The following is a 21,419-nucleotide window of genomic DNA, read 5'->3' as shown; positions in this document are numbered from 1 at the left end:
AATAAGAAGGTCAAAAATGTATTTTATTGAGAAATTGACTATACCCAACACATATTTCAGTGGCATTTATAATACTTTAGACATTTTCTGAGTAGAAGATTTGGTTTTAAAACGATCTAGGGAAAAATCCCACAATGTTCCTTCATTTAATGATAATACAAACTTTAAAAATAACTCTCGACAATCTCAACACAGATGAAATCCCTTAAATCCCAATACTATGCAATTAGAGAAATTAATTTAAACTGAAAAATATAAAAAATACAATGCATCAGTATTAAAGTAATGCCTCTAATTTTTAAGTTAAAATCATTCCATTGTCGACATCATCTCTGGTTACGCACTGTGCAATTGATATTTTACTTTAAAAACGGATTCCCTTGTTATTTATGTCTTGTTTCATGACAATTCCTTTGTTTCTTTTAAGAAATATACTATAAATAGCAGACAACCATGAAAACACAGGAAATATAACCTTTTTCACCTCATGAAAGGGCAACCAGCACAAATGTAATTTAAATGAGAGTCTGTTTAATGACAACACTAATTAAGTGTTGTAGAGAACTGCCTTAATTACTTGAGCTATTCTTGCAAAAACAGCTGTGTGATGACGGGTTGAAACAAGCAGGGCCCACCAATGCCCCTGATATCTAAGCACAAGGGAGGTAAAAACGGCACATCATGGCCCGAAGAGCTGGCGAACGCTAACAATCAGCTGTGCACGCTTCCTCCGTTCCTCCCACATCAACACCAATGACGGTAGAACAAAGCACTTCGGTATGGGAGGTGAAACACTGAGGCATGTTGGGAAGAATTAAGGCCTAATCTATGACAGCTTTAAAGCCCTGCGTAATAATGATCAGGAGGGTAATATTTATGATCATAAAACAGAGACAAAACACAAACATGATCATGCAGATATAAATGGTAGAGTAAAAGATAAATAACTGCTTCATAGGAGGCGCAGGGCAGCGAGTCTGCAGGGCGACACTCAGGCACTGTTGTGTTGTTTGATACGTCCAGGAGAACTAATAAGCACAATAATGGAAACGCTATTCTCACTGTTGTTGGGGTCTGAATTCAAATCCATATATTTCTTATTCAAAAATAATAATTCAAGGAGGATACGGCCAATTTGTATGTAATAGATGTGGCCTAGTTGGTGAAGCGCACATTTAAGAAAACATTTAAGAGGAAAGGAGCTGGGAGTCTATTTATATTACCGCAATATCTGACCTCTGACCTCTCGTAATCCATCCATACGCTTAATGTACACAAACTGTACAAAACTCAGAGTGAACATTTATCATCCAATTTTTCTCATCACTGCAGGGGTCTGTCAGCGAATTCCTTGGGACATCTAAAGAAATCCATATCTTTGCTTAATGGTTGTATTCAGACGTTAAATTGCTTAAGAAAGTATAAGGTGCTGATGAAAACAGAGCAACTAGTTAGCATTCCTCGGGAGCATCTTTATGCTAACTGTCAGAAAAGTGGGTGTTGCTGTATCATAAAAAAGTACACAACTCTTCAAACAAAAAATATTCTCTGATCTACAAAAACAGAAAGAACAATGAAAATAAAAGCTGAGCTCCCAATTTTGAAAATGACAGCACGTCCTGAAGAGGTTTCCACCCTTTACACCAGGCAGGGTGAATCTGTGTGTGTGCTATAAAAGAGCTCATTTTATTCCAGCCACTTCTCCATGCACGTGTGAAACACTGTCTCATTCGAGTGCCAGAACACGTGCTGGACCCCAGGAACAGAACAGATGATTAGATCCCCACGAGCCGCCAGCGTCTTCAAACCGAAAACATCTCTCAAAAACAACTAAGACACAAAGAAGAAGAAGATTTAAACTTTTTTACATGCTTCACTGTTACTTTAAGCTAGAATTGATGCTAGATTGATGATCTAGTGACACAGTTTCAGTTCTCTGTTTGCTTATCTGACTGCTTCGAATTAATCGTCTGCTTCCTCATAGAAGCAACATGCTGTGATCACAACGCAAATGTGTTGTAAATGTCGTTCTTTTAAGGTCAACTTACGTCTTGTTCCTGCATCTCTATGACGGTCTCGTTGTTGTCATAAAACCCAAACTGGCTAAAGTCACAAGAAGAAGAGGAAACGTCACGTGAGCATCACAAGTCGGGTGATGAGTCCCAGCAACAAACTGTCACAAGTGTTTCATGATAGAAGAAGAAGAGCATAATAATATCGTTCCCTCTGGTGCACGGCAGTGTCTCCAGTTCACCGATATTACAACCACAAGCACGCGCACGTGCACACACAATGACCTCTGTTCTGATTCTCAGCTTTACTGTATACTGTTATAAAACTGTGGGGTCCCAATAAGAAAGAATCTTGTGACGTCAACATGTGCGTGAGGAGAGCGGAAGGTGGCCTCACCTTGACTGCCAGGGCGTTATCACGCCGTCATCAGGACCACCTATCAACACCAGTTTCTTGATCTTGAGGAAGTTTTTCTTCCACTCTGAAATTGAGGTGTGAAAGTGGCCACACTAAGCTACACACGAGCAACTACAGCTCAGCACAATACTGATGTTTGCACTTTTTAGAGCTTTTAAGAGGTTTTGCTTTTGTTATTAAGCTAACGTGCTCACCTGTTGCATTTGGATTGGCTCTTTCGCTGTTCAGAAGAGCCAAATAATCACTGCTGTTCACGTACAGGTCTCTGTGATGAGGGTCTGTGAGAGGAGGAGGGAGAGGAGAAGCTTTACTTGCATTCCAACATCAAAACAGATGTTTGTGCTGGAAGTCTGACCGTTCCAGTAGTTGCAGATGGATATCCTCTGACCTACTCCAGTGTAACACAGGTGGTAGAGGTTGGACTTGACAAACTGTGGGAACAGGTACTTCAGATAGTCTGTGTCTGTGGGGGAACAGGGCAGGGTGAGGAACAGGCCTGCTAACATGGTGCCACTAACAGAGGTGACTTTAGTCCAAATTTGATCTGAACTTGCAGCATTTCAGCAGCGTGTCGATGGCATCTTTTTACTTGAATATTACAAACCTTTAGTCTCATTGCTCACTACTTGTAACCATTTAAGACAACAATAATTACCATATTTCCCCTTTTTGCTGAATGTCTTAGTCAACCATTTGTAGAAAGGTATTAGAAACAAATGTTTTCATTCGTACAGTATACTGGAACGGGATGAAACATCAAGGAAATATGCAGATTTGGGATTTAAATGTTGGATGTGAGTAAACACAACCAGGTAACAGCTGACAGATTTCTGGTTCTTGTCTTTCATTTGCACACCACGACGGGCACATTCAGCACGAGTAAAAGACTCAAGTGCAGTTACAGGAAAATCACACACTATCAAACAGGTCGCACTAAATTGAGCGATCGTTAACTCGATTTCCATTTGTTTCGTCTGCTAGAAACCGAGTGGATCCGAGGACAGGACCAAGACGACACCCAGAAACTTTCAGTCACTATCTGCACATTAGCTCTTCAAAAGCAACGATTTATTGCAGCTCTTTAAACAGAATGATCCCATTTGGTGTTACTGACCTCCATACTGACCAGCCTGGGGGGAGGACAGAGAGATGAAAGAATTGACGTTGTGTTCTGAGAGGGTGGACAGGATTCCTCTGCAGACGAGGCCTCCTGTGGAAGGGTCACCAAAAACAGGCTCCATCAGGATGATCATGACATGGTGTTGAAGACAGCTAGAATATCACTCTGACGTCCTGTTTAGCAAAGATAACAGTGCACCTAAAATACCAGGACTTGATCATAAACAAACACCAAATTTTTATCTGTATTCCACTTCCAGGTACTCAGGGACCTTGAGAGTAGCAGATAAAATGGACCCCATCTGCTGCGTTTTGCATTATTGGGTAAATAGCTGCCTTGAATCCCTCCACTTGCTTCCACATGGGCTCCAGGCTGGCGCTCCTGTCAAACAAGTCGATGACCGTCACATTGGTGCCAGGATGAGACTGCCGAGGAGGGGAGAGAAGGAGTCAGTCTAAAGCAATGAGAGAGCCTGGTCACCAAAAGTCAGCAAAAACGTTCACTCGTGAGTGGAACCGAACAGACATGTATCGATTAATGGCTGTTTATTGTAAAAATGCAAAAACTAACTGTAGCAGAAAGAATGTGGTCTGAAGCTCCACGACTGGTGGTTCAAGAAATATACAGTCTCGCTCTCTGTTGATTTCCAGATGGGAGTGTAGAATAATAGAGAAAATCCATATTATAACACGTTTTACAACTCCACATTTGAATGACACTACTAAACACCCACTTTGGAGTAGTACACCTGCAGTAATAATGGGCAGAACTAACACTGATAAAGAACTAACACTGATAAATGATATCAGCTCTAAAGGAGCTGTTCCACTGTTATAAAGGTGTTATACAAGCTGAAGGCCTGCTGGACCTCTGTTAACATCCCTTAGTCCACAGACTAACTTCCAAAGCAATCCTACCGAACCAGGTCCACAGTGGTGGCACGACTCACTTGGTTGATGAACATCTTTAAGTTTTTAAAATCCTCAGAGCTGTCGAACAAACCGTGCACTATTATCACCGGCTTGTATCCAGCCACCGAAGCCCAGAAACACGCACCGAGCAGCGGGTACAGCAAGGCAGAGACCCGGCTGCTGCTCGACCTTCTGGTTCTTGTCCTCGGACAAAAGTCCTGCATTGTTTCCACGAATGAGTCTAATATTTATTTTTTTAAAATCATTAAAAAAGACAACTAAAATAAAACCAAAAACACAAGAGCACCGTGCTAATGTTGTGCTAACATATTCCCTTTTTCTTTCTCACTAAGAAGCGGTTCAGAAGGGGGAGTTTTAAAGGAGTAGTTTAAAGGAAAGTGTAGTTTGCTGTAAAGCATGTCCTGCTATTTTTGTTGTTGTTTGTTCCGGTCCGGACGCAAATCGGGGGTGACGTCACTTCCGCACAGGGCGGAAGTTTGTTTATTATGGAAATTCTCTCATCATTGAATGTTCTGGGTTAGACTTTATATAGAGGCGCAATGCAAATATACATGCAAATACAATACACACAAGCGTACTACAACTATTTTATATAAAACAATTATGTTTGACAATATAGATTCAATTTATTTACTGTGCATGGTATTTAAACGGCCTTTTCGCCCTCCTGTAGTCCATTTTATTCATAATTTCGTCTGTAAAGAGTGACACTTAGTTGATTTACGCGCGCGCACGCACGTACGTGCAGAAAAACGGGAGGCATCCCAGAGGCAAACGGGAATAATAAAACAAGAACATTCCTGTTGGTGCAGAGATGTTCAACAGTCTGTTTTGATTTGATTGATGGAAAATTTGTCCTTTTTCTTTATGTCCCTTGTCTGAAAAAGTGAAAAGTTGCCATTTGAAGGAGTGAAGGAGGAGGCAGATGCAGCTGGAGAGGCTGAGGATACAGGAATATCAGGCCTCACCAGGACGCTCAGAGCTGCGGATCGTCTTCTGTGGCCTCCTGAAGCAGGGATAGAACAGAATAACTAAATCGTTCCCTCCTGTTCTGAGGTTTGGCTAGAACTTTCAATCTTGCACCAGACTGAAAATATAGAACTGGAAGACAACTGAAAAGTTCTGATTGCAGCAACGTTTAGTGTTGTTCAAAACTTCCTCAGTTACAATGTTTTCAAGGCCTCAGTATCTCACATCATTTCCTTTTAGTGGCAGGAGATGGACATGGTTTCATATCTTCTTTTATTCCACAACTTGTGTTGTTCACAGCTGGAACAAAAGTCTGAACAGGGAAATTGCTCAGTTATGTGTAATACAGAGGGGAAAAACAAAAAAAGCCTCAGAGATACTAGTGATTTTCTGAAAGGTTGTAAAACATAATGCAGTGCAACATACAATCACCAACACACACGTGAACCTGTGCTGGAAGCTGTGCTGTCCTCACAGGCAGCGTTATTAGCCAGTCCTGCAGGCCGACGCCTCCCAGCAGTGAAGCAAACACACAACCACAGTACAAACAACTCAAGACAAACCTGTCAAATTTAACACATTTCTCACTTTTGGTCTTCAACAAATGTGCGAAGCTACAAAATCAATGGTTTTGAAACACATTTATCAAAAGTGCAATAGGAGCCGTGTATTTTCATTGGAGGGGTGAAGCAGGGCGTCATGGCTTATGAAAGGAGTGCCGGCAGCTCAGACATGCTTTTCTCTTATTTCTGTGGGGCTTTGTTCAGATTGACGGAGTGTCAGGCTAAATTTTGCTGGGATCTGATGCAGCACGTCAATTCTAACACGTGTGAGCTCAGTTCTTCCTTAGAAAAGCAAAATGTTTCAAAAAATATAGATATATGAACCTCAGCATCCAGTTTTGTCTCAAGAAAATAAAGCATTTTCAGTGGCAGGTGGAGCGTGACGCAGACACGCTACACGGTCGGCTGCAGCAACTCCTGGAGCCGACACAAGGTGTCCTTCAGCGTGAGAGCAAGTTTCTCTGCGTTCGTCTCCTCGCAGCAGTTGAAGGCGGTGATGGAAAAGTGGACGTGGTCGGCCTGAGGGTTGTAGCAAATGGCGTAGCCATCAGGAACGAGGGGGCCAAAACACATCACGCTGTCCGTGTTGGCAGGAACCTGATGAAGCAAAACAACAGCTCGTTAGTGTGACTCCCGAGTCTGTGAAACCTTTTCAAAAAATAAACTTCTTCTTTACAATCCCACCGGGATCCGCCCCAAAGAGCCCGACTACGATCGCGCCGACAATTGTGATCACAAAAACACACATTTAAAAAAACGCTGACAACGTTTGAAGGGTGTCAGCAGTTCCACCATTCTGTGATCTGGTCCATCTGAAATGATATGAACCCTCCCACAAGATGGCGCTGGCTAAAATAATCTGTGCTGGGGGAAACTTCCACACAGCCTGTTGCTGAGCGGGAGGGTGGAAAAGTGGCGAAACGCCGCCCGTTACAGCAGAAGAGCCACTGACCTCCGAGCTGGAATGTGTCATGGAGACGCCTGAAGTTAATGGGCATTAAACACGGCAGAAGATCGGGGGCCCAAAACTACCAAAAACACACACCTGCCCGGTTCTGAGCTTCCAGTGAGTCGCCACGCCGTACGCCGTGTCCATGAAAACTTTTGGGATACTGTATCCTTCCTCGATGGCCTGCAGCTTAAGGCCCAGCAGGTGGCGATCAATTCCATGTCCCTTAAAGGCCTGAGCAGGAGAAAACCAAAACCTGAGTGGACAAGCTTTTAACATTAGAGGAGGAGGAGTTTGGCTCTGGTTCACCTGTGCAATCAGCTCTGAATAAGCATCCACAGCTTCTCGGAACAGCTGGACTTTGGCTTCCCGCTGAGGAGGAATCAAAAACTAATTCTGCTGCCTTTCAAACCCACAAACGAAGCTTAAAAGAAGCTGCAGTTTCTCACCGACAGCGACGCATCATCAAAGGCCAGGATGAACCTGAGGGTCTGATTTATGGGCGAGCGCACAAATTCAGTCCGTCCTCCTCGAAACATCCTTTGAGAGACCATGTCGCAGGTGGCGCAGACCTCGTTGTGGACTCTGGGGTGGAAGCAAACGCTTTAAAACCTAAAGAGATCAGATCCTTGGCCTGTTTAACTGAAGACAAACCAGAACTTCCCGTCTTCTTAACCGCGTCACGGGTAGTTATGCGAACTAAAGGGCTGTGGCGCCACCCCTCACCTGTAGTAGGCGAGCTGCATAGCCACCTGGATGAAGGAGTGAGGACTCAGCCTGTGTTGCTTGGGAAGCTCCTTGCCAAACCTCTTGAAGTTGAACACGTTCACGTCAAGATCATTGATCAAACTATCGGAAATTCAACACAGTAGTTTGGATTTTAAATGACATCATTCTGAACTCAAATTTCACGGTGCTGTGCTACATCCTGAGGTGTGACACACAACGTGCACGTTACAAAAACGCCCATTTAGGGAATAATCAGACTTGTGCTCTATATCAAGACATTTCTTCTGATTTAACAAAGCAAAATGAAGAAAGAAGAGTGATTAAAGATATTCTAGGACATCAGAAACATGCTTGTATTCACCATTCGTTTGCTAATTACCTGTACGTATGCATATTATATGGCTCAGTACGCATTTACAAATCAGTGTAGCGATATTAAAGGAATAAAGACCGATAATAACCAACTTCTGATGAATCAAAATGCAGCCGCTGGAGTTGCGAGCGAGGAGGACTTGGAGCAGCATTGTCACATTAGAGAATTCACACCTACATGTCGAGGTTCTGCTTGGCATGTTCTATGTCCCTCTTAATTTCTCTGTCTATGTGAAAGTAAAGCTTCTTGGGCATTGGTAGCGGGACCAGCGGCGCCCTCTTTGGGTCTGGTTTCTCACTGCGGCCGGGAAGATACACAATGATTGAAAATGAGTGACGCCGAATAGCACAAATCCAAATTATATATATATTTAAGAACACGGGTGCTTAGCCAGCGATAGCCACATGCTAAAGCTGTCCTCCAGGTCAATAAGAGAATGTGATCACATCTCACCAGTAGTCAAGGATGTGGTGCAGCAGTGTTGCTATGGGGGGGCCCTCGGCAGTGGCTTGTTCGTATAAGAGGCCCCAGGAGCCATCCTCCCCCACCACAAACTGCTCAGACAGAGACGAGGGTCAGACCATCACCACCACACGTTCCTCAACCTGCTTTAAGGTCTTTTGTTCACCTGCAGTGTTTTGTCAAACCAGCGGTTCCCACTGTTGGAAAATGTCCCGCCTCCATGCAGAACCTGAGCTGCCTTACGGCTGGCATACCTGTCAATCAAATATGGCACAGAGGAGGGTCAACACACATTTGGACCTTTTACTTGGCACAAAATACACAGATCTATTAGGAACACACTAAAGTGTACAACAATATGTGGTCATGAGCTGTTTAACAAATCAATATGTGAAGAAATACATGCAGATGTTCTCAGTCAGGGAGCCTTGAGAACATTCAACTGGACTTAAACTGGTTAACACATTCAGACAGAGGCTGGTCCAGATCTGGACAGACGATTAGGGACACTCGTTAGGCAGCAAGGTTCATTTTTTAAACTGGGAAAACCTCCACTGGCCAGAGGAGGCTGTCCTGGGATCCCTCTCCAGAAAGATCCCCCCACCAACAACCTCCACACTGCATTGATACAACTCTGGGATTCCCTCCAGGTAGAAAAAAGCCTCTTGAAGAAGTAAAACATCTTCAAAAAGCTGAAGGAGGGGTTCAGGCTCTGGAGCCAAAAGTAAAGCAATACAGGAAATACAGCCATTTACACCGAGACAGGAAGTGTGGACCAATACGTTAGTCAGACGGTTAAAAATGACCAGAAAGATGCATTTGAGGAAGAGTGAACTGGTAAAGTGGCCGACGTTTCCTTGGTATGGAGGCGTTTTCCTGTGTATTTTAGCCCCGGAAGCAGCAGCTTTACAAACAGCAACGATTATTGGGACGATGCAGACGTGACTGGCGGGGGGGCCAAGCTTGACTGGACCCCTTTATAGAAAGTCTGGTTGCACTAATTATGCACGACAATCGAGAGTCAGGTACTCTGTTGTGGACTTAGAAATACCAGCGTGTGTGTGTGCGTGCGTGTGTGTGTGCGCGTACTTCTCATCCGATATCCTCATCACTGGAGAATCCAGACACAAAGAGAAAAGGCCCGTCTCTATCATCCGCACAGACTCTCTGTTTAGTTTATCTGAAACACACGTGGACAGACACAATTATTTTAAATTATAACGTTTCACACAGGATAATAAACTACTGGATATTCCCATTTTCATGGGTGCAATAAACAGGACAGTTCTAATATCACATCATTAGCATTAGCCAAGCCTCCCGCTAACACAGGCTGGACCGGGACCCACCTGTCAGCAGACGGTTGTAGGCCTGTCCCCAGGTGTGGCGGTGCTCGCTGGTCAGGATGCCCATTGGCTCCTTGTCCGTCTTCCAGGACTGAGAGCGGATTCTGAGCAGCTGACTGTGGATCTGAGACTCGGTGAGCCGAGAGCCGTCGCTGTTGTAAACCTCCAACTGGAAGAACTGCATTTACAGCAACAGTTAGCAGCTGAGACGTTCGCACTGGTCGCGAGGATTCATCGGGTTTCGAGTGGACCGATGAGGGTGTGCGGCTGTCTCCACAGGCCACCGTGGACTAGCGCTCTGCTTTGTGTTCACACGCCAACGAATGGGGCCTGGTTCCAGGTCCTCGCCACTCTGGAGCCCGTTTTCAGGCGTGGACAGCCCGGTGGGAGCTAAAGTGCACGAGCTGGTGCCGCCACGAGGCTCCTCCTGGCCTTTCAAACGCAGAGGTGCGGAGCAGAGAGGAGGGAAGCGCTGCGACCTCACCTGATAGTTCCTGACCACCGTGATGTGTGTGGGAGAGCGGCGGTGGTGGGTGACGTAGTCGTGTTTGGGACCCGGGATCCTACAGGAGGAGAAGAGGAGGGGGTAGAGCTCCATGCACAGGGGCTTCCCTCGCATGTGCTCCACCGGCAGCTGGCCGCTGAGACGCAGGAAAACAGCCTTTAATATTCAGAACGGTCAATAACCCACAAGATATTCTGATTAACAACAACAACAACAACAACAACAACAGATTATTCTGATCGTACTTAACTGCCACAACATTTTAGCAATAAGATCAGTAAAAATGTTCACAACAGACCCACCTCAAGATACAACATGTTCACCTAATGAGATCAGGTCCTTTTGAACCAACCAAACTAAAACTCCACCTTTAATCCACAGTGATTAACGTGCAGGTAAATCTGGACGCAACTCACGTGTTGATTTTGGCCTTGAAGTCCAGAACTGCTGCGATCAGTTTGGAAGCGAACCTGGGAGGAGACAAAGGTCATGAGAGACAACAGAAATCTGCTTGTTTCCATGGAAACCATGGAGGGGTTTGGTAGGTTAGGACCTGTTTTTACCAGGCTTTGGCAAACACCACGCTCACATTTGTGCTCCCCTTAGAGACACCACAGGGCTACCGTGCACCCCCGCAGAGCAATATATGATTTTAACCTAAACATTAGCTGGTGAGCTAACTGCGCTCTAAAACCACTGATAGACTTGTGGAGGTCATCACATCAGGGTGAAGCCCCGTGCTGCTCCCCAGCACCGCTGCTGGACCCTCCCCAGCACCGCTGCTGGACCCTCCCCAGCACCGCTGCTGGACCCTCCCCAGCACCGCTGCTGGACCCATTCAGGCTCCGACTGGACGTCCATGTTTCACCTGCCTTTCATCACCTGCGCAACATCGCTAGCGTTCAGCCGTCCTGTCCAAGCCGATGCAGAAAGAGTCGTCCCTGTTTTACTCTGGATCATTCTGGACCCTCTCCAACGTTCAGAATCCATTTTAAAAACTTGCATCGTCTTATTTAATGACCTCAGAACTCCTCATAATCCAGCCAGTGCTCTTAAATGGCAGGTTTCCAAACGGTGGACTTTGTTTCCTTTAGCATCAGAACCTTCGTCCACCAACTCCAAGATGTCTAAAGGTGGCGCTGATGTTCTCCGTATATGTGGCATCTACAGCTCGCGACCCCACAGGTTCTGCCCTTGTTCCTGACCCAGTTTGAGGCTCTCAGGGCAGATGGGAGCACGCGTGTGCAGCCTGTAAAGCCCTCCGAGACAAACGAGGTTTGAGATTCTAATTAAACTTCACCTGCGTGACATTAAGGCGGCGTTGGCGACACTTCTGTGATCTCCCATCAGGTTTTGTGTGCAATACTCACACGAGCTGGCTCCTCCAGCCATTATAATCCCTCCGTGGCAGAGAAATGGCTGGGCTTGAGTGCACGGGCAACGGTTGCCTGCTCTCCAGGTAGGCCCACTGGACCCAGGAGGGCGAGATCTGCACGGCAGCACCAACAGATGCAGAGAAGGTTGATAAGGATTTCAACAGCCTCACTCATTCAACCTCTTTCATTTATCCATGTACTTTTAAACACAAAGCTGGTCCAGATCTTCAGGCACTGTAAATCCTAAATTAAAGTGTCTGTGGACAGAACCGCGCGCTTGAACAAACATGGCAGCACTTTTCGTGCACACACCCATGTCAAGCTGCACCATCTGTCACAGTTCCCACACCGAGTCCACACACACACACACACACACACCCACCCAGTTTTTGGTTAGCATGGCTCTCCTTTCCAGGCCCTCCTGCAGCTGTGGGCCAAGCCCGCCCGACCTGCCGAACTCCTGAACCATCCTTCGCGTGTGGCTCAGTTCTTGGGGGGGCAGCAGTGGCTCCAGGGCCTTCAGGTAGCCCTGCAGGGTCTGAGCTAGTGGGGGCACCGGCTGGGACGGCACGGAGGAGAAGAAACACGCATCCAGCCTCTGTGGAACCTGAAAGTGAACACAACCGAGGCGGTTTGGAAACAGAACCCGCCTCCCCGTTAATAACACCGGGCCGCCATATTTGGCTGCAGAGTCGCACCAAGAACAAATGGAAGTCCAAAACTCACAAGGGCCAGCCATGTCCGCCTCCCCGCTGGAACCCTCCGCAGAATCATGCTTCCTTTAATCACAAATCCGCCCCGTGGAGCAGCAAACGCAGCTTTGCGTCGAGATGTGGGAAGTTTTGCACAATCGTGTTTCAAACAGCCAACAGCGCTCCGATAAGTGTCCTCATCGCTCGACAAACACGCCGCCTTTCAGGAAACGTGCGAACATTTTCAGCAACCTGAAAACGGGAGATTAGTTTCTCCAGGGCGCGAGCATGCAAACTCGCACGTACGGACGCTCAGCGCACACGCGTTGACGTAGAAAGGCTTCCGCTGTCGGAGCCCAGGGTGCGATACCGCCCCCGTCCACAGGGTGTCGCTGCTGCACAGTAAGGACATCACAAAAGGAAATAAATATAAAGTAGCCTACAGATACAACAGACACAAGTTTTTCCAGAAACAATTATTGGAACCATTTATTTATTTTTCTGTTCTATTGAAGCCAGCTTCTTAAATTATTATAGAAAAAATACCTGCACAGAATTTGCATCCTTATTAAAATTAAATTGTAAACATCATATACAACACAAGCACTGAATTCTGACTCCAAGAAAGCCAAAAATTTAAACACTGTCTGTAACAGAAGGAAAAATAGCAGAAGAAGAATCCTTTATTTGGTCCCACGAGGGGGAAATGACAGTTTTATCACACTTGTTTTGTTACATACAAAACACAAGTAACATACATGAACATACATACGAGCACACGCACGATCATTAAGGGGGAGGAGCTTTGGGGGTTTGGTACCTTGGTCACCTTAGCAGTGCTCTGAAAATGCTCACTTTCAGTTAAACTGCTTGTTAAATCACCTTTTTCTCAGGAACATTCAGTCATGGAGAAGAAAATCTCTCTGCTAAGTGTTGAACTTCCACTATCTTGGCTGTTATCTTTCACCCTGAAATCTGACTCAAACCGGACCTTTACAACGCACGCACACATTGCACCAACCATTCATGCCTCAAATACCTGCTGACAGGCTTCAGGTCAAAGAGAAATATTGTACAGAAATCTCATCTGCGTGGGCAAATCCAGCAGGCACACAAAAGCAGATGCTAAAAACATCCTTCGGAAAGTGTCGCACACCGAATGAAACACATCCAATTAGACCTGTTTCTTATCATGTACCTTACTTAGAATTCACATTTCCATTTCTTTAAAATATAATCTTTATAATACAACATTCACGGAAGTCCTATAGTACAAAACATAACAGTTTTACCGGACACATCAATGTTAACCAAATGTTTTTTAAAAAATCCCGTATTATTCACCAAAATGTTGGTGATCTGACCACATGGCGAGATGGCGTCTAGCAAGACTCATCTGGAAGAGAGACGGAGATGGGATGTAAATATTGGGAATCTATTCTAATATCCTGATTTCTCTTTAAGATTCTTCATTTCTTTATCGTCATCGCAGAAAAAGAGAAATTTGAATTTAAAAAACGAGGGTGTTTTCTCCAATGAAACTAACTCACGAACGCTTAACGTCAAAACATGAAGCAAACTTAGTTCAACCATCTTTGTCACATAAAGTACTGGATACAAAGCAAATATGTCCTTCAAAGCAACTTTTAGACTGTTTTCAGCAGCTAATCTAGCCTAATATTTGACCTTTAACCTGACCTTTGGTTTGCTAGAGAAAGTGCGATTCTCTCTTACCTCGTTACAGTGTCATGAGACAAGGTAGCAAAAAAGCTAATAAAACATCAAAGAAATGTAGACAGTATACTACAAAACATATTATTAGCCATTATTATTTATTCAAAGGTTTATGTCATCAAATATGGGTCACAACAATGTTGTTTTGCTCAATTCAACTTGAAATAGTAATTTTTATAAGTATTATTTTAATATCAATAACAAAATTTTATATTTTTTACTTTTACCTTATGTGAAATCATACTATAATAAAAGATATGACTCCATATGACAGCAGCTCTACTATTTTGAAAACTATATATCTCTGAATGCTCTCCTATTTCACATTTTTTAAGTCAGCGAGAAATTTAAAAAAAGATTTTACATCTACTATAACTAAATCAGAATGTATCACGTTAACTGCATGTGTAATACTTGCTTAGGTTTGAACAGCTAGCTGAATCCCAGTATAGTTGAGACGTCTTTAAAGGGTATATGGTTTGGTTTTATTCTTAAAATATGATAATAAGGTCTCACTTTGCCATGACAACACTTTGCCCCTCCCGTTAAACGGGAGTAGAGCTGGATATCCAAAACATGTGTAACACAGTAACTTCCAGGTATCCGTCAGGTTGTTTGGCCTGTTTTTAAATCAGATCGATATGGTTTTGCTTTGCTTTTTCTTGATTTACATCTACTTGATGGAGATTAGGAACAGAGATGACAACAACGCCTGAAAATCCAACAACAGGAACAGTCTGAACCAGTGAGGTCACTCACTACACGTTATGCTTCCTCAGAAGGGGGTGACACTTGCCCACTCTTACACCTCGTCCCAGGCCAAGTCCCGGGCTTTTGGGGTCTTTGGACGTGAAGGCTCCTGCGTCTGCATCAGCTTCCCCTTCCTGCCTCCACAGGCCATGAGGGTGGGGGCTATAGGCCATCATGGAGCTCTCTGATGGGTACTCACACACTTGCTCCAGCTGATCCTCATCGAAACACACCTTTACCTGAAAACAAAAGCTGCTATTATTGCACGTTCATTTTATCACACCTCATCTTTCAACTATAACCAGATTCATTCAATTCAAATTTCACACACAAACGTGTAGCATGGAAAAAGTTAGGGGTTGGGGTTATGGTGAGGGTGGCCACATGAGTGGCTACGCTTTCCTGCATGTGCAGAAGGGCCGTTTATACCTGAGGTTGTGTGAAGGTTGGGCAGGGGAGCCCATCTGCAGTGTTTCCTGGAATCACAGCTCAAGCAGAGTGTGAAATGTCTTCACAGCCAACCAGAGTTACAGCAGAGGGGTGAAACTAAGAGCTCTGCTTTGGAACGGCCAAATCATGCTAAAGCGCAGGAGGCTAATCCCCCCTCCTTGAACCCGATTAAACAGGGCTAACACAGCGTGAGACTGGGCGACAGGCAGAAAGCCGGAGACAGAGGGAGAGACAGGGAGGTTTACTTTACCTCCCGTTTTAGTTTTTTTTAGTTTTGAACTTTGTTTTCCAAACTAACCAACATTTGGCAATTGGAGCGTTTCTCGAGAACACAGAACATTAGCCAAAAAAAGACCGATATCACCTTCTAACCCTAACTCATATTTGATCCTAGAATCACCAATGGATCATTTTAGATTTATTGAACAGGAAAACAAAGACAAAACTGAAACAGGAGCCAACAAGGTGACACACGTTCTATGTTCTGACTGGGAGGCGGGTGTGACGCCCTGAGGTGGTCAGAGAATCCACCAAGTAATCACCACATTAGTCAAAGAGAGATCGTGGCTAGGGACAGAATTATTAAGCTGTTATTCACTAATAAGTGTGTGTAAGATGAAACCATCTCTTCCATTCTGCTGCAGATTACTACAATCCAGTCTGTAGAGGCAGATGGTCCAGGACTGGAACAGGTCAGTGTTTGAGTCTTAATGGTTTATTAAAGGATTGCACGTCACTTGCTTGTTTGGAAGAAGTGTATAAGAGGAAATGAGCAAGCGCGCACGTGCGTGCACACACACACACACACACACACACACACACACACACACACGCACACACACACACACACACACAGTAACAAACAGTGTTGAACTGAGTTAATCAGTCTGTGTGTAATCGGTTTTTCTTTTTGGACAATTCAGTCAACCATCAAAGTGCTAAATTTTCTTGTTGGTGTCAGACGGAGGATCTCCAGCCGACTGTCGGAGTTCAAGCAAGAGAACAACCCAAAAGCTGCCAGCAGGTGATCATCTCATCCAAACATTATGAGTCTGGTGGAACAAATGTAGCGTCCTTTTAAAGATGAGATTTATGGGAGCAAGCTTGTCTTTCAGGCTTTTCTGTTGCTGCAGGCACCTACATCTGCTTCACTCTTTTGATCTTTGACATCATAGTGATAAACTAGATGATGGTCCTCACATGAACAGGCCTGATGGAGGGGTGCGGAGGGCCAGAGACAGAAGAGCTGCTGGTTTCCTACTGAGATCTTTCTGTTCAGCTGCAGAAACCAGCTATGCTAAACAAAACAATGACGTTCTTGAAACATCCCTGCCCACACTTTTGGCTCCTGTAAGGGAAGATAAAGAGTCCGAAGTCTTTGGCAGAAGCAAAGAGCCCAGCAGACGATTCCAGGATAGGTAAGAATCAGGATGTCGTGCTCGATAAGGCTTTAACCAGCTTAGGTCAGTCTCTGTGAACACACTTCTCAATCAAAAGGGATGTTCTCACGGTGAAAGGAGATTCCGCCTGACTGCCCAGCAGGTGACATGAGCCCCTGCCCTCCGGACCACCACTGCTAAAGCTAATAAACCTTGAGAAGATCCAGCCACTGTAAACTAAGTCAGACTTTTGCTTGCAGCAACAACACTCACCCTTTTTGCCGTCCCTTTGTTCTTGACCAGGCAGGACCTTTCAAGATTCTGGTATCCACCGATCACCTCAATCTCTTCTACCGTGGGGTACTTCTTCTTGGCTGGTTCTGCCACATTGGAGGATGTTGGGGCCTGCAGCACTGTGGTCGTTGAAGGGGGGGCGTCCGCTGCTGTGGCTCCTGCTCCCGTTGCTGCCCCTCCTCCCTCAGTCCTCAAGGCAGTCTTCCTTGGGCAGATTGTAATAGTGGCCCCTCTCTTGACATTACCACCAGAGGCACTCCTGATGGAGAAGAGTGTGGGTGATGGGCTGGGCGAGGGAGACACACTTGGAGACGGGGTTGGAGATGGTGAGCTTGGAGAAGATGCTGGAGTCTGAGTACAGTCAGATGGTCTCAGAGCGTTGTCCAGGGACGGACCCCTGAGAACTGAAGGGACGATGGTGACAGTTTGGTTAGATTGTTTGAGCAGTGATGTTGGAGACTGAACACGTTGAGGAGTCACTACGGTGTTAGAGGTTTCCTCATCTTCTTCCTGTGTCTTAGTGTTGAAATGTTCTTGGTGATTTGACACTTCCCTGGAGCTTTGCTGTCCTCTGACTGTGGAACCTGTTGATGTGCAAGTCCTCAGCTCGTCCTGCTCTTTCAGATGAAAGTGCTCGATCTGTCGTTGCATCATCTGAATACCAGAGATATCCTCTCCGGAGGAAGCCTTGCTGTCACCCTGCTGTGCATTTGAAAGAAGAGGTTTCACTTTTACAAGGTGCACTGATGGGATGTCTACAGGCCTCTCCCTCAGACAAAGGCCTGACCTGGAGCCAACTGTGCCCAAGTTGTAGATCCGGCTCATGGCTGCGAGGGAATTGGGATGAGGAGGCGATGTTTTCTCCTCCAACTCCTCTTCCGAGAACTCAGTTTCCTCTTCCTCCTCTTCTCTGTTGCCACCGCGGTCCCAGTGTAAATTCAGCAATTCTTCTTCATGTCTCAGAAGGTCGTCCTCATCCTCGGATATTTGCAGGCTATCACAGAACAGCTCCGAGTCAGAAACAGTTTCTTTACTCGGTACTTCCTCCCTTTTGTCACTTTGTGAGTGTGGAGCAGAGACAGGAAGCTGAGGGCAGGTTTTCAACTCGCTGACTTCCTGTTTGGTGTCTAAAGCAGTCATGAGTGCCTGTTCTGCTGCTTCATTCGGCCAGTTTTGCATCTGAACCTTGGCTTCAAACTCCTCCTCTTTTTCAGTTCCCTTGTCGTCGTCTCTACTCTGAGCTTGGTGATTGACATCCATTTGATCACTCTCACCTGCATCTTGTGTCTGTCTTTGTCTCAACTTCTCTAGTTCTTTTTGTCTGATTTTCTCACGCAGGGACTCGATTCGGCTCAGAGGTTTTCCAATCCTCCAGCTGTCCCTCCTCTCAACTCCTTTACCCTCTTCCTGGTTTTGCTCCTGGTTGCTTGGAATCAAACTTTGACTTTTCTCCGTTTCTTCAACAACATAAAACACAGTTCTGGGGATTTGAAACTCCAGAGGTTCTGAAGAAATACACTGTGGAGATTTTAGTGCCACATCCTCCACGAGGTTCTCTGATCCGGTTTCACCATACTTGTGCTCTTCTGGTCTTTTCTCTGTTGTCATGTCAAGAGTACCTTTAAAACTCCTTATTTTATGGTTGTTATAAACAGATCTGTCTCCTATCTTTTCTATTTTACTGATGAGTTCCTCTGTTTGTTTTGACAACGCGCAGTAGGGCTGCGGCCCTGCGCTGCTCCACTCGAGCCCTTCGTGTGGCTCTTGTGACCTGTTTGTGGCAGAAGGTAAATTCGAGCACTCCGTTACAGCTGACTCGCGTCTGTCCTGACTCTCAGTGGAAGCTGTGCTGCAAAGCTCTGCTGAAGTACCTGTGATCTGAGTCTTTTGCACCATATCAGGGGAGAGTTGACCTTGGAATGCCTCATCTCCCCAGACACTCGGCACCTTTGTACCAGATCCCTGCCCCTGTGCGTCTGGCTCTGTGCTCGGCCTTGGCTCTGGGGGCAGGTGCTTTGCCTCTCCTTCAGCTCTGGCTCTCCCATCTTGCCTGATTGCCACTCTTCTAGCAAATGAGACTCCCTCTGTGTTTTTGACAGATGCCACTGTGAACCCCTCACCTTCATTTCCTGACCTTTCATGACCCTTAGCCTCATCGGGGTCAAGTTTTTCACTTTCAGTCTTGTGCTGAATGGAGATGTCTGTCTCGTCCTTCCTCTGCGTAGAATCTCCCTTTTCATCATTATTTTTTACATTTCTCTCTGTGTACTTCCCAAGCCTGTCTTTGTCTAGAAGTTGCACACGTCCCACTTTGGAGGTGGTTTCCTTCCCCGTACTGGCTACATTGATCCAGGCCGCCACACACTTTTCTGAGCGTATCCTGTCACGTCTTCTGCTGTCATTACAGTCGGGATCCCCTAAACAGTTCTCCTTAGCACAGATGACGCGATCAGAGAAGCTAAATGAGCGTTTTGGCACTCCTTTCAACGGCGTATTCCTCCCTTTGTGTGCATCAGATTGGCTGTCATCTTCGTCTGAGTATTTTCTCCTCCCAGGTCGGAGGAAATTATCAGAGCTTTTGGATCGTGATGGGGGCTTTGGGTGCTCTCCGAATTTACTCAGCAGCTGGCTGACCCTCCCTCCTCTGTCCACTAACACATTGTCCTCCAAGCTATCCTTCCTGTCTTCCTTGACAACTGTTGCCTGGCACCAAGGTTTCTCTTTTTCTCTCAACCAGGATAGATCTGATCTGAACTCCCTGCCCATGCTCTCCCACTTTCCCTCCGTGCCAACTTTCATCTCACCATCTTCTCTACTTTTTGTTCCTCTTCCCATGGCATTTCCTTCTTCTGTGCTTTCTGATGGCTTTATGATCAAAACCTCTGAGGCTCGAATCTCAGTGATGCTTCCTCCTACAGAAAGTATCTCTCTTAGGTCCACCTTCACACCACTCTTCTCTTGGTGGTCTTCCTTACTCTTCTCCTTCTCCGTGTCCCTCTGTCTGCCCCTTTTGTCATCTCTGTCCTGTTCAATGATGATGATATTGTCAGCTCGGATGGTCCGAAGACAGGGGACATGGGGCGGCAGAGAAGTACTTAAAGTATCTGACTCTTTATCCTCCTCATCGTTTCTCACTTTGAGAAAATCCCATTCCCTGGCAACACCTCTGACAGACTCTCTGCACTGGTTCTTATCCTTTCCCCATCTACCCCTGCTTTTGTCTGGTGCGTGTTCCTGGCTTCTGTCCCAGCCTTTCTCTTTTTGACAACCCTCGCTTAAATCTCTGAATCGCTCTATTTTTGATTCTATGTCTCTTCCTCGTAGTGGCTCCCCATCCTGAATCTGCAGGCTCAGCTTCTCCTTTTCCCTGTCCTTAGGTTCCTGGACATTTCCTCCCTCTGCATCCCTGCCCTTCCTCCAGGGGGTCTGGGTGCGAATGAAAGGGTTTTCATGAACAGGAACTATAGTTTCCACAGAAACCTCACTGACTGGTTTCACCTCAGCTTCCAGCCATTGTCCAGGATCAGGACTAGTTGATATGTCGCTTCCCAAATAATTGGTTGAACAGCTGTCCATGTCACTCAGACCCTCAGAGGCCGACCTGCCATCCATGTACAGCAGACACACATCTTTCTCCTTTTCTTTGTCACTATCTTGCTTTGCTTTCCTTCGCTGAATGATCCCTCGCTTCCAGGCAGGCATACTGGCGAACTTCTCCTCCTCCAGTTTCTCTCTCCGCTCTCGCTCCTCCTCCTCTCTCCTCTTCCTCTCCAGCAGCAGTTGCTTCCATTCCGGCAGAGAGGAAACAGACATAACGGAAACGATGCTGAGAGTCGGACAAAAAGGTTGGCTTTGTTTCTTCCGGGCCTCCGGGGAAGAGTCCTGCTGGGAATAGATGATGTAAATCGGTCCGTTGTCACAGATAGGTGAAGTAGACCTCATCTTTTGGTGCATCATACAACATGTCATCAACATCAACATGTAAACTTCATCTGACATGAAGTCAATTTAACACAGGAAAACCGTGCAGATCATTGAGCTCTCTGTCCTCATCCGCCACCCTGAACAGAATAATATCAAAGGATATAAATGAAATAACCTAAAATCCAAGCAACATAATGCACAAATTAGGTTCCTAACATTGCCTGGACTCTTTGATAAAGTTCAAAGGTTAAACTCACCAGAATCTTGTTTTTGCAAAGATCTTAATGTGTCGGCGTCGTCATCATTTATGCTTCTGTAAAGTGCTCCCGTCTGAACAAACCAAACCCAAACACGTGTTATTATATTAAAAGATAATCAGTGCTGTCAGTTCACAGCTGAAATGGCCGTATGAGCCAGTCAAGCAGCCTCGGACTGTCTGTGG

At 45.6% G+C, this 21,419-nt stretch overlaps 3 protein-coding genes across 3 annotated transcripts; all 3 read right to left on the bottom strand.

Annotated features, from left to right (window-relative positions):
- Positions 1–2: 2 nt before the first annotated feature.
- On the bottom strand, positions 3–4,950 carry ppt2b (palmitoyl-protein thioesterase 2b). The gene is made up of 8 exons (XM_003969321.3): positions 4,500–4,950; positions 3,822–3,975; positions 3,545–3,640; positions 2,786–2,893; positions 2,625–2,708; positions 2,410–2,494; positions 2,049–2,103; positions 3–1,830 (listed from the first exon to the last, which is right to left on the bottom strand). The coding sequence occupies exons 1-8, from the start codon at positions 4,683–4,685 to the stop codon at positions 1,687–1,689; spliced, it is 912 nt and encodes a 303-aa protein (XP_003969370.1). The 5' UTR covers positions 4,686–4,950; the 3' UTR covers positions 3–1,686.
- A 655-nt stretch (positions 4,951–5,605) lies between these two features.
- On the bottom strand, positions 5,606–12,798 carry cratb (carnitine O-acetyltransferase b). Its single transcript, XM_003969322.3, has 15 exons — positions 12,481–12,798; positions 12,137–12,361; positions 11,749–11,867; positions 10,795–10,848; positions 10,358–10,514; positions 9,877–10,051; positions 9,617–9,707; positions 8,694–8,781; positions 8,519–8,619; positions 8,243–8,362; positions 7,690–7,812; positions 7,413–7,548; positions 7,273–7,335; positions 7,060–7,197; positions 5,606–6,611 (listed from the first exon to the last, which is right to left on the bottom strand). Exons 1-15 carry the CDS (start codon positions 12,526–12,528, stop codon positions 6,408–6,410), a joined length of 1,842 nt encoding a protein of 613 aa, XP_003969371.1. The 5' UTR covers positions 12,529–12,798; the 3' UTR covers positions 5,606–6,407.
- A 95-nt stretch (positions 12,799–12,893) lies between these two features.
- Positions 12,894–20,936, bottom strand: ppp1r18 (protein phosphatase 1, regulatory subunit 18). The gene is made up of 2 exons (XM_029845529.1): positions 17,033–20,936; positions 12,894–15,169 (listed from the first exon to the last, which is right to left on the bottom strand). Exons 1-2 carry the CDS (start codon positions 20,864–20,866, stop codon positions 14,939–14,941), a joined length of 4,065 nt encoding a protein of 1,354 aa, XP_029701389.1. The 5' UTR covers positions 20,867–20,936; the 3' UTR covers positions 12,894–14,938.
- Positions 20,937–21,419: the final 483 nt, after the last annotated feature.

The sequence above is a fragment of the Takifugu rubripes genome, chromosome 12 (genome assembly GCF_901000725.2).
Source record: "Takifugu rubripes chromosome 12, fTakRub1.2, whole genome shotgun sequence".
NCBI lineage: Eukaryota > Metazoa > Chordata > Actinopteri > Tetraodontiformes > Tetraodontidae > Takifugu > Takifugu rubripes.
The sequence above is the reverse complement of the archived record's forward strand: the minus strand, read 5'-3'. Positions and strand labels throughout refer to the sequence as shown.